The following is a 13,850-nucleotide window of genomic DNA, read 5'->3' as shown; positions in this document are numbered from 1 at the left end:
CGTTACCGTAGACGCTTCGGAGCGCGAGAGTTTGCCCGGGTGGAGGAGGCGTGCGCTCGCCAGCGCAAACAAACTCATGACATCTAGTCTTTGAGCGCGATGGCGGAGTCGGCTCCGAGGTGACTTTGACGGTTCGTGTACGAGCCCACACGGTGCGACCGGCGACCCCTCTAGAGCCCCCTGCATTGTTCGTTTTTAAGACTCTAGTTCTGTGGTCTCTGAGATTCTATCCTGAGCGTTTCAAGCAAAAGCCAAAGAAATTAATATTGAAACATGACCAGCCATCTACTCTGGAAGACCTAGTGAATATTCACTGGATCTCCGCCCCGAGGTGGAGGAGCCCAGATGGAGGCCCTCACACGTCCTTCACCTCCAACAGCTGCAGAGATGCCGATTAATGCGAAAGCAAACGCGAAAGGAGACAATGCGCGCCGTCCCACCTACACATCGGGACCTAATTATCGGGATGTTTTTGTTGTTGTTGTTCTCATGTAACTACTCGCTGCCCTCGTTTGTGTCTGCCATATGGCTCGCTCATTATCATTTTAACATGCGCTGACTTAATGGGAGGGATACACAGCGAGGATTGGGGAATCAGCAAAATATGCTAATTCCGATTGGACAGGGGACGTGGTTTTCTTGTGTCCATTTTTTGCCGTATATTGTTCTATATTCATTTAAGAATGTTTGTATTCGTTTATTACAATTAAAAAGACAGAGACAAAAATAAATTCACGACTAGACCAAAGGACAATGAAGGACGAGTTGAGCATTAAGTCCATTGAGTCGCGCATTTGTCATTCACACTACGTGCAGAAACTATAAATATGAACACATAGAACAACACAAGCATTGATTCAAACCGAAGCAGCTCAAAATGACTTTCATCTTCACAGAGGCCAATAGGTCAATATGTCCGGATTTGGGACAGACAAAGACAATCATTGCCACCAGCAAAGGGTCCTTCGTTCCCCATAAAGTCGAGGCCCACCGCTTCGTTAGCGCGACAGTGATAAAAAGCCATTTCAATTGCTCTCATTACCGCGATGGAGGCCTCCAGCCCGATGTGTTGTCTCACATTTGGGTGAGCGGAACACGCGTGTTTGCTGGAGCTTCATGCGCTCAAACCCGAGCGAAGCCTCACGGCTTTGGAAAGGGCCAGTGAATTAGCACGTCGCGTCCCACGTTTGACTGAAGTTGAGAGCGGAGCATCAGAAGCGTCCGTCGGCGCCGCCGGCTCCTCGTTAAACGGCTCGTTTAGCTCGGCACAGATCCTCCTCCGGCTCTCTCTGACCCGCCGTAATGAGGCGGAGCAGGAGAGCGGAATACATCTCATGCTAATGTGCCTCCTCACTGTCCCCTGGTGAGACCAAAGCCCGTGGCCCCGTCCTGTCCCTGACCCCCATCAGCACACACCGTCATCCTGCTCTTCCTCGTCCAGCCCGGAGTTGTTGAGAAGAAATAACTAGCAAGACACACAAGAAAGGAAAGGAACAGTGGGATGGGGAGTGATGGAGGCGGTGGGTGTTTTACCTACATAAAATCCTGAAATTGCTGTTATTCTCCCGCTGTCCCACAAAATGTCTGCTGGAAAAAGATGTAATTAATGGGGGGGAAATAAGTATTTGGTATAACAGGAATAAGTAACTCCAATCTGCTCAAAGTCAATGCTGTGTTTGTTTTTCATACGAAAACAACTCAGTTGTTAAACGTCTAAATTATACAAAACAGCGACAAGCCACACATTTTACAATGTGCGATCAGATGGTCTCTGTTGCAGACAATGTTTGTGGTGTTAAACACGCATACTTATTATTACAGCTCAGAATAATGGACCATTTAACCGAGATTCTTGTTAGTGACATTTCTTCCTGTCCTTCATCTTGTTTGACAATCAACTTGGTTGATGGTGTTTGAATTGCTCTGACAAAGTGTCAGTGCGGACATGCAAATCCTAATTTCGATCAGTGTGTGTGTGTGTGTGTGTGTGGGGGGTGAAGCGCTGTTTAAGGTGGCTGGTAGCCACTCAATGCTCCTAACGGTCTCTCACAGGAAGCTTTTTGGAACAGATGGTTGGTTGTGTTATCGACCTAATTAAAATATACATCAGAGCTTCCGCAGCGGCTCGAGCCTCCGCCAGCAGCTCGGCAGTCACGTGACCCGACATGACACTGTTTGCACACAGCATGAATGGCTCGTACCGTGACTTACGCTTAAGTTACTGTGTGTGAGGCTCAACTCCCCTGCTGCACTTGTTGGTGAACAAATACCTTTGACGGTTGAATATATTTTTAGCCAATGAAAGAATCCAGCAGTGTGCAGGTTTAACTCATTTTTTGATATTATGTAAATAATGTAAATTTTTTGATGCAGCGTGCGTTGTTGGCTTTTTGTCTCCTGTTATTGTGTTGTTGTGTTGTGTCGAGGTTTGTTCTGCTCTGGCTGCGTTCGATCAAACAGGATTCTTCTTCTCCCTCTCGATGTGGCGGCCGCGCATGAGTCACCACGGCGTCTCCCCGGGGGGGGGGGGGGCGCGGCTACGTAAATCTCCGCTGTATCCAAAACCTGGTGACATCCGCTCTGAAGGCATTTCATGAACTTCTGCACGCGTTTGTTCTCCACCACCTTGTGAGCAATAAAGGAGTTGATCTAGCGGCGTAATCCGCAGCAGCAGCAGCTCACCGCCGTCTGTTGCTGCGTGTTCGTGCACCTGCGGGCCTCTTCGCAGTGTCAGCGGCTCCCTCTGCGTGTACGTGCACACGCAACACGTTGTCACAGCCGACTTGTCAAACTGGTCGCGGTCCAACGGCTGACGAAGGGACACTGAAGGTCACCGGGACGCTGGGTCCGTGCATCAGGGGTGGGGGGCTGCCGCTTGTTTCCTCTCCTCCTCCCCCCCCATTTTTCTCTCACTCTGCGAGGCCGCTGTTCCTTTATCAGCAACACTCGCTCGCCGACATGAAATAGCATTAAGCGAATCTTCACGAGGTCTCCAAACACCACTGATTTATCCCGCCGCATGCTTCATGGCTTCCTGACGGATCCCAGCCGCCGACTGCAAAAACCTCCGAGGGAGGAACCAGAGAGAACGCGGAGAGAGGGAAGGGATGGAGGAGGAGAAACGAGGAGCACATGAGGAGTGAAGGGTGGGAAATAGAGATGATTATTAGGGAACCAAAGCAAGAAATGGATGCATATGAAAGATGAGAGCGTGAAAGAAGTAGGGATGGAACCTTAAAAAGGAAGCAAGCAAGGAAAAGTGGAAAAGAAGCAGAAAGGGAAACGTGCAGAATAGAAAGAGAACAAACTAACCAAAAGAAAAGAGTGAGGAGTAAAATGAATGAAGGGAGGCACAAAGTAATGGGAGGATTATAAAGGTGAGAAAGAACATTAGAGGAAGAAAATGCAAAGGCAAGTAGGGGAGGCGGTGGAGGGAACACGGCTCTCTGGGGAGGGAGCGTAAAGGAAAGAGTGGAGGCAAACGAGATTAGGTCATAAACGTAAGGAAATTGGGAACGAACCAACAAGCGAAAGACGACACAAAGAAAGAATATAGAGGAAGACGGCAACATCGCCACAAGGTCAAATGTGCAAAACGTACTGATGAAATCATTTGAGAGGAGGAGGCGTTATATTTTGGCTGAAGGAAGTGGAAATAAACCCCCCAGGATGGGTTTTATCGATCCCCCGTGCAGTCTGTTTGCACATGTTTACGAGGCGAATAGAGAGAGAGAGGCGGAGGGAGGGAGGAGCGCGGGAACGCGGGCGGGCCGGATCGATCCATCGACTGGCCAGCAGATGAGGACGGATCGCAGCGCCGTTGAGAGGCACATGAAAAGAAACGCCAGTAACGACCCGACAGCGTCCCTCCACCTCCTCCGTCACCATTACGGCCGGGGAATGTGGCCGCGGATGACAAGTGGACAAGTCGCACGCATCGGAGACCGTAGTGGCGGCGTAGTTCCGTGTGTCTCGTGTCCTGATGAAACCCAACAAGCGCTTTCATACGCTGACCTTTGACCACACGGCGAAGAATCGATCAGAGCAGAACAGGAGGCGCCGTTGGATCGAACAGTCCGGGTCTCTGTGTGTGTGTGTGTGTGTGTGTGTGTGTGTGTGTGTGTGTGTGTGTGTGTGCGCGTCCTGCAGCATCAGTACCAGATGTATGTTCCTTGTATGTAAACTTAGTATGTAGGAGGTCAATGTGGAGTCAAACGCAGATGTTAACCCAGGAGACAACTGTCCATGTCCAAGTCCCAGTTAGTCGAAGACACTTTTTGTCAGATAGATACAATATATATATATATATATATATATATATATATATATATATATATATATATATATATATGCAGTCAACTTTGAATTGCATTTATTGTATTTTTTAACAATTCACATGGACACAAGGAGACACCAGCATGTGATGGTTAAACGAGTAATTCTGTAATGAAGGACATTGATCTGCCGTTCTTTTGAGTAATCGTTTACATGGAAGGATTAACTATGCTTAAATACTTTATTTGCAGAGATATGAGCTTGTCGGGGCTGATGCTGGATGGTGCAGTGGCCGATGTGACGCAGATCACGCTGATCTGATCTGAAAAAGTAATTATATCTCAGTGTATGCAAACCGTGGTGTGTTTTTAATACGCTGTTGCTAAATTAGATTTGGAAAGATCAAAATGAATCTCATTGCTTACAGTAGCACAATATATTAAATTGTTCCCTGAATCGTGATACGTATATTCAGGATTGTCCATGTTTAAAAAGCAGTCGATAGTTTATTCCTTTCATTCCGTCCTTGTTATTTTGCTGATGCAGAATGTGCAAATGAACTATTTAAAATAAGTTTTAAAACACACACACTCTCTCTGTGCCTTGCTAACCAGCCCGGCCCGACGCTCTTCAGGTCCACGCGCCGCTGGGTCCACTCGCCGAGGAATAGCAAGCGTCCTGCTCGCCGTGGTCCCGTCCCATCAGAGGCTCTTTCACAATCTCCACCATTATTAATCTCGCCATCTTAGTTTAGCGCTCAGCATGCTGACATGAAATAGTGCTAATTAGAAATTACACGACGGGGAGGTCATTAGATTTCAAGCCGGCGAAAGTCGGAGCGCTACCAAAGTTGCCTCAGTGTCCCCTGTGGGCTCCGCCAATGTCTGTGGAATTCTATTAGAATCCATCCGCCAGTTAATGAGGCTTTTCAGCTTGGACCAAAGTCCTGAACCAACTGACGTCGCCATTCCAGGAGCCACTAATGCCTTCACGTGAATGACATTGACCCGTCACAGACTTGCACGGGGGGTCTGATACAAACGGCCTGCATGTTTTTCTCTGTACGTGACTTTGATACGTGGGGGAAAACAAACTTTTGGATTTTAGCTGATTTGAGTGTCGTCTCTGTGGCAACGTGAGGGACAAAAGTCTAAATCTGGACTCATTTCCCTGCAGTGAGGCATCTCTCTTTTTCCTCCTGTCTTTCTTTTGTTCATGGTGGTGGGGGGGGTTGGAGGTGGCACTCGATTTAATCACCTCTGTCCCTGAATGAATAGCGTGTGTGCGCTCATCTCCAACAGGTCTCAGGTGCTCTTCCAAGCCCCCCCCCACTGGCGGTGCTGCCCCCCCCCACCCCCCCCTAAAAAAAATGCACACGCACCCGGTTGTAATGGCTGCCGGCTCGTCCCTCGGTGCATTCTGGGACGGGCGTTTGCAGCTGTCGGCGTTGTTGGAGCGTCTCCCGCTGTGTCACCGATCGTTGTTGAGCTCGCTTGTCACTCAGCGCCCTGTCAGCATATTCAGGCAGGGGGGGGGGGGGGGGGGGGGGGCAGGCGTTGTGGAGCGATACGACCCGAGTGTGAATGAATGATTGATATTCACCTGTGTGGGGGGTAGTGGAGGGGGGGGGGGACTCGTCGGTGTCTTGTCCCGTCCCTCCTGCAGAGAGCTCCCTCTCGTGTTCTCTCCGTCCCCTCCCCCTGTCCCCCCCCCCCCCCCCATTTCGCTCTTAATTCAGCAGCGACTTTGATCTGTCGTGCTCTTCTCTCTTTACTGCCGGCTGCGTATTATGTTTGACAGCCTAAACTTACTGTTGAGGTGGAGAATTGCCCCCCCCACACCCCCACCCCCACCCCCACTCCCTGTACGTGAAAGCTGCTGTTTTGCTCGTACCATTGAAAGGAGAAAGCGTGAAGCGTCTCAGCAGGGGGGGGGGCTGGCTATTTATTACAAGGAGCTGCCGGCTTCACCTCCAGTCTCCCGACTTCAACTCCAAAGGGGGAGATTATTAAATACGCCGCAGCAGAGAAAACGAGGGCAGGCAAATGACGGAATGAGAGAGAAAGATAATGTGGAGCCAAAGAGGAAAATACTAAACGGATGAATGTGGAACGGCTGGATTCACCTGCAGGAGTTCTCAGTTCGTTCTGCTGTTACACCAAGAGCCCCCACTTTTAAAACCAACAAACAACAACCTTGTTCACTCTGACTAATGTAGGCAAGCATCGGTTACAGTATAAGTGGTTGAGGCAGAGGGGGAAGTGGCTTCAGCATGATGGTAAAACACTTCATCACCCGACCAAAGAGCACTCGGAACATCGCTAATGGACTCAGAGAGGGATATCCTCAGGCGGGATGAGCGTACCTTCCAGGCAGCCATGCGTCCGGTCGCCGACCACACCTTCCACGGTTGGACATCCAGTCCCTTGTGTCCGTGGTCCAGTCCTCATTTACTGTGAATTAGATGTGATTTCATTGAGTCATGTCCCTGGTGGTTAATTACATCCAGCAGCATTTCTTGTCCGTGCATTCATGGCATATACACACCCGGGTGGGGCGCTGCAAAGAGCTGCGTGACTGCGCATGCTAATCCAGCTCTCATGGGTTATTATATTAATATAATGTAATTATTTATGTATGATCCAGCTAGCTGTGTGTGCCGCTGTAGAAGAGTCGGTGTGCAGCATCATGCATCACGATGAGCGCAGGGATTCGTTGTTTGGTTTGCAGGACCACCACCAATCATTGAAGTTCTTCCTGCAGGGAGTTCCCTCTGTGCCTCGCGCATCGTAGTATTTCATCACCTCCGAGGTACTTCAGGACACAACTGATGATATCCAGCCCGCAGTCTGACACACATTCACACATACACAGATGCACACGGACACACAGCTGCTCTCATAGACACATTCATCTTTAATGGCATCATCTACCCCCCTACCAGCGGTCCATGAACATGTCAGAGGCGGGACGTATTGCTGCTCCGTATTTGCATGTAGCCGGTGATCACAAAATCATATTTATCCCCGGAAGGTGCTGCTGGGTACAAATAGAGACGACAGGTCATGATGAAGAAGATCTGCAGCGTTACGACGTCAACACATGTTGCATCTGTGTGAATAATCGGCAGGTAAATAGTTGCAGGGTCGTGCGTATTTTCCTCGTGTTTCTGCATTGAGTGCAATCCTAAACATTTGAAACGATTAAGTCATTATTTGAACTTAGGAGGCAATAAAAACGAAATAAATGACATTGCTTTAACTTTTAAACAAACGATTTAAAGCAGAGCGACACCCAGAAGCAAACTAGAGAGCTTTTTGTTCCTTTTCATTTTTGATATTTCCAAAGTGAGGCTTCCGTTTTATCTTCGCTCACTTTACTGCAGGAAAGAGGCAGTGACACTTCACTTTAAGTCCTCCTCTTTGTACTCAAACTGACTGAACAGGCATTTAAATGTCACGTGAGCTTTCATGAGTTGGAGGGCAGACGTTTTGTTTAACTTATTACATAAAAGTAGTCATCTGATTCTCTTTGGCTTCGCTTAGTGGTGAAATGAAATACATTAAAACGTTGATTTCATCTTAGTTAATGTTTGACTTGGTAAAAAAAAACAAAAAGAGAGAACAGAAGCGAGGCGGTGGTGGTGGTTAAGAATATATCCGTCCCACATCGTTGCATAACGCCAGAGACTCTTTTGACAGATGGAGCTGTTATAAAGATCTCCCGGCGGGAGCGAAAGTGTTAATTATCTCAGGGAACGACGCGCCCATTAAAACGCTTCTTTAACTCTGAGAGGTGTGAAACATGTCGAAGTCGTCCTGACGCTTCAACAGAGATGACTTTAAAAGTCTAGGCGATAAGGCCGAATCCACACATGATGCCATAGAACCGTGAGATTATAAATATGTCCATAAGTCAATAAGTTTAAAGTCATGATGAGCTCAGGGATTTCCTCTCATCATCGCTTTGCCTTGATGAAGGATCATTTCATTTACACTTTCAGAATGAAATAAAAGATGACGGAATTTCCTCCCTTTAATGGTTGTTTTGATACGTTATCCATTAGTGGTATAGAAGAATCATGGGAATGTTCTTTCATTGTTTCATGCAGAGGAAGCATGATCACATTTTTCAAGAAAATGCAACAAGATAAGAAGAAAGTACAGAAAATGATTTCATGACTAATTTAGAGCCCTAAAATGGACCACTCATTATATATTATTAAACAGCTTTCCTAGAAAGCAAAAGTCTTGAAACCATAGCGTGATAGCCAAAGCGAGGGCAGAGAAGGTGTGGGAGACCATTGCTCCTCGTATCCTACCCTGCTGGAAGGGGGTTGCTTCTATGCATTCACCCCACGAAACGTCATGTTATTCTCGGTTGTTCTCATCTGGCATGTAGGGTCCCAGTATCTGTGATATGATGCACACACATAGTATCTGTGATATGATGCACACACATAGTATCTGTGATAAGATGCACATACATAGTATCTGTGATATGATGCACGCGCACATAGTATCTGTGATATGATGCACACAGACATAGTATCTGTGATATGATGCACACACACATAGTATCTGTGATATGATGCACATACACATAGTATCTGTAATATGATGCACGCACACATAGTATCTGTGATATGATGCACGCACATAGTATCTGTGATATGATGCACACACATAGTATCTGTGATATGATGCACACGCACATAGTATCTGTGATATGATGCACATACATAGTATCTGTGATAAGATGCACGCACACATAGTATCTGTGATATGATGCACATACATAGTATCTGTGATAAGATGCACGCACACATAGTATCTGTGATATGATGCACATACATAGTATCTGTGATATGATGCATACACACATAGTATCTGTGATAAGATGCACAGACACATAGTATCTGTGATATGATGCACGCACACATAGTATCTGTGATATGACGCACACACACATAGTATCTGTGATAAGATGCACAACACATAGTATCTGTGATATGATGCACGCACACATAGTATCTGTGATATGATGCACACACACATAGTATCTGTGATATGATGCACACGCACATAGTATCTGTGATATGATGCACACGCACATAGTATCTGTGATAAGATGCACACACACATAGTATCTGTGATAAGATGCACACACACACATAGCATCTGTGATAAGATGCACACACACATAGTATCTGTGATATGATGCACACACACATAGTATCTGTTATAAGATGCACACACACATAGTATCTGTGATAAGATCCACACACACATAGTATCTGTGATAAGATGCACACACACATAGTATCTGTGATAAGATGCACACACACATAGTATCTGTGATATGATGCCCACACACATAGTATCTGTGATATGATGCACATAGTATCTGTAATATGATGCACATACACATAGTATCTGTGATAAGATGCACACACACATAGTATCTGTGATATGATGCACACACACATAGCATCTGTGATAAGATGCACACACACATAGTATCTGTGATAAGATGCATACACACATAGTATCTGTGATAAGATGCACACACACTTAGTATCTGTGATAAGATGCACACACACTTAGTATCTGTGATAAGATGCACACACACTTAGTATCTGTGATATGATGCACACACACATAGCATCTGTGATAAGATGCACACACACATAGTATCTGTGATATGATGCACACACACATAGCATCTGTGATAAGATGCACACACACTTAGTATCTGTGATATGATGCACACACACATAGCATCTGTGATAAGATGCACACACACATAGCATCTGTGATAAGATGCACACACACATAGTATCTGTGATAAGATGCATACACACATAGTATCTGTGATAAGATGCACACACACTTAGTATCTGTGATAAGATGCACACACACTTAGTATCTGTGATAAGATGCACACACACTTAGTATCTGTGATAAGATGCACACACACTTAGTATCTGTGATAAGATGCACACACACTTAGTATCTGTGATATGATGCACACACACATAGCATCTGTGATAAGATGCACACACACTTAGTATCTGTGATATGATGCACACACACATAGCATCTGTGATAAGATGCACACACACATAGCATCTGTGATAAGATGCACACACACATAGTATCTGTGATAAGATGCATACACACATAGTATCTGTGATAAGATGCACACACACTTAGTATCTGTGATAAGATGCACACACACATAGTATCTGTGATAAGATGCACACACACTTAGTATCTGTGATAAGATGCACACACACTTAGTATCTGTGATATGATGCACACACACATAGCATCTGTGATAAGATGCACACACACATAGTATCTGTGATAAGATGCATACACACATAGTATCTGTGATAAGATGCACACACACATAGTATCTGTGATATGATGCCCACACACATAGTATCTGTGATATGATGCACATAGTATCTGTAATATGATGCACATACACATAGTATCTGTGATAAGATGCACACACACATAGTATCTGTGATATGATGCACACACACATAGCATCTGTGATAAGATGCACACACACATAGTATCTGTGATAAGATGCATACACACATAGTATCTGTGATAAGATGCACACACACTTAGTATCTGTGATAAGATGCACACACACTTAGTATCTGTGATAAGATGCACACACACTTAGTATCTGTGATATGATGCACACACACATAGCATCTGTGATAAGATGCACACACACATAGTATCTGTGATATGATGCACACACACATAGCATCTGTGATAAGATGCACACACACTTAGTATCTGTGATATGATGCACACACACATAGCATCTGTGATAAGATGCACACACACATAGCATCTGTGATAAGATGCACACACACATAGTATCTGTGATAAGATGCATACACACATAGTATCTGTGATAAGATGCACACACACTTAGTATCTGTGATAAGATGCACACACACTTAGTATCTGTGATAAGATGCACACACACTTAGTATCTGTGATATGATGCACACACACATAGCATCCGTGATAAGATGCACACACACTTAGTATCTGTGATATGATGCACACACACATAGCATCTGTGATAAGATGCACACACACATAGCATCTGTGATAAGATGCACACACACACATAGTATCTGTGATAAGATGCATACACACATAGTATCTGTGATAAGATGCACACACACTTAGTATCTGTGATAAGATGCACACACACATAGTATCTGTGATAAGATGCACACACACTTAGTATCTGTGATAAGATGCACACACACTTAGTATCTGTAAGCATGTGTCATTAAAACTATGAGCTGGGTGAGTCGGACTTTACGAGGGGACATGCAGCGAGTTATTCTGTGAACATGGGCCATAATTCCACTCAGCATGTTAGAGGACTTGCACTCTACGCCCACCCACCCCGAGCCCAAGGGCCCAAGAGCGAGCGCATTGGCTCGACTACATTCCGTATATTTACTTCCCCGGTTTGTGAAGCTCTGAGCAGCTTTGAATCGATTATTTCCTTTTCCCTCCTGATTCTTAGTATAAAAATACATGAAAGTGTTCTTCCGTGTTGCATGTGTGTGAGTCCGTGTTATCAGCGGGCCGAAGGGGGAGCGAGGGCCGCCCGGCGAGCCGACCACAGAGACGCATGGATCGGCCGGCTCGGAGATTATGTTGATTGATCGGACAGGAAGCTTTTCTCCCTGACGTCGTGTTCTTTGATTTCAGGGGCCGAAGGCGCCGTGTTCAGCAAATCAGTGGAGACGCCACACGTCAGGGCCGAGCCCTTCAAAGAGCTCAGGTGAGTCGCCATCCGATGTCTATGCTTTACAATAAATACATGCGCATGTGAGGGCGGTCATGAGTACACAGACACCATTAATCAGTCTTCATAACTAAGTCATTAATTAGCTTGTGTTGGAGCTAAACTCCAATAAAATCATTCAAAATGATACATGTTAACAGCGCACACCAATATTCCAGGACTAATCACCGAAATGCAATACTGCAAATACTGCCAGTATTTGAATCCATCATGCATGGCTAATTGTGTTTACTGGCCCCTTTTTCCCTATATTGTGTCTTAAGAATGATGCATTAAAGGATTTCTAATCCATGAGCCTATTTCAACTAAGACATTTATACATTTAATCAAACCGTGCAAATTGTATTTGTATGTGTTGGAGCCCTGGGGTCACAATACCTCCGTAACGCACTCAAGTGTATAAAAGATCTTGCCCCCTTTCTATTTCCTTGGAGGCGGGGCGGAGGACCCAGTAAAGAGGGAGGATTTAATTGTAAATGTCTATGAAGTGAGGGAAAAAGCGCTCATCCACAGGCAATTAGCTCCCCTGTCAAGTAAAGTCTGTCCGTAGGAGCCGTAATCCCTGCTTTGTTCTGTGGCAGCCGATGCCTCAGCGGTTCCCCTTTTTGTATCAGCGCCTCTTCGTTTTCAAATCAACATCAATTGTGGATTGAAATCGACACAATCCAAAGCAATGTACCCTGAAACGAAAGGACAATAAGCAGCGAGTGTGAAGATGAGAGAGAGAGAGAAGACAAGCAGAAAGCAGCTGTAGACCTTCTTGCGCCGGGTTCACACCACCTGCAGTTTGCACCGTCGGGTCTGTTAGCGCCTTAAGCTACAGGCCGACAGGTGCAGGTTAAATGTTCCTTTTTACCTAAAGCTCATTTAAGCTTATGGAAGGAGAGTTTGTACGTTAAAAACAAAGCAAACTTGACATTTGTCCGCGTGAGTCTTCAGTAATTGTTCTTGAACTCTAGCAAGTGAAATCACAATGTGTGACAGGCATCCGTCAGATTGACCTCTGACGGAGCGTGTGCGTGTTGCTCTGTGTGGACAGCGGACGATGTCTCCTCCATGTAAGCGCCTGGTTTGCGTGACGATTAGGGAGTCAGGAGAAAAAAATACAATCTGTAAAATGGAAACACGCCACCCGAATATGTCAGCCGGCTTCTTAGGAAATAAATGTTGACTTTGTCACCTGTCGGGTCTGATGGGCTGCAGCGTCTGGCCGTGATTGACATCTCCCTCACACCCCTGTCACACGTTTTGGTTCAATTCCCAGCCCACTTTGCTGAGGGTTAATTCACCAGAACGACGGGAAGCTCCTGTGAGGGTGTTCAGAACCTTCAGCGGGCCTGTTCAGAACCGCTCCGCCTGTCTGCTTCTGGCCGCTCTCTGCAGTAAAAACACACCAAACTGAAATATAATGATAAAATCATTTCTCCAGCGACTTGTGCACTTCAGCAGTCATAGAGGTTTGTCCTCTAAACCTCTACCCCCCCCCGTCCCCCCGTCCCCCTAGTCCAATACAAGCACAAAACAGACCTAAATGTGCTCTGAGAAACATGATTTTGATCTGAAGTCAAAGCGAGGCGGAGCGGCAAAGTGTCTGTGGGGTGAAAATAAGAAATTCTGGAAATAGGGGAAAGAAGAGAAGACTAAAGTTTTAACGTGTGAAGATTAAAGAATGAGACGAAGTGAGGGGGAAGAAAAAGGCCGCGATCAGGAAAGAA

The 13,850-nt window shown here is 45.8% G+C and overlaps 1 protein-coding gene across 4 annotated transcripts in view; it reads left to right on the top strand.

Annotated features, from left to right (window-relative positions):
* Positions 1-13,850, top strand: part of sgcd (sarcoglycan, delta (dystrophin-associated glycoprotein)) — a 135,226-nt gene that overhangs the window by 114,652 nt on the left and 6,724 nt on the right. For all 4 annotated transcript variants that reach the window (XM_040181887.2, XM_078106895.1, XM_078106896.1 and 1 more), the window contains one exon: positions 12,039-12,111. In XM_040181887.2, the coding sequence (XP_040037821.1) occupies positions 12,039-12,111 (73 nt within the window). The remainder of the gene's footprint in view (positions 1-12,038; positions 12,112-13,850) is intronic.

Source organism: Gasterosteus aculeatus, chromosome 7 (genome assembly GCF_964276395.1).
Source record: "Gasterosteus aculeatus chromosome 7, fGasAcu3.hap1.1, whole genome shotgun sequence".
Classification (NCBI taxonomy): Eukaryota; Metazoa; Chordata; class Actinopteri; order Perciformes; family Gasterosteidae; genus Gasterosteus; species Gasterosteus aculeatus.
The sequence above is the reverse complement of the archived record's forward strand: the minus strand, read 5'-3'. Positions and strand labels throughout refer to the sequence as shown.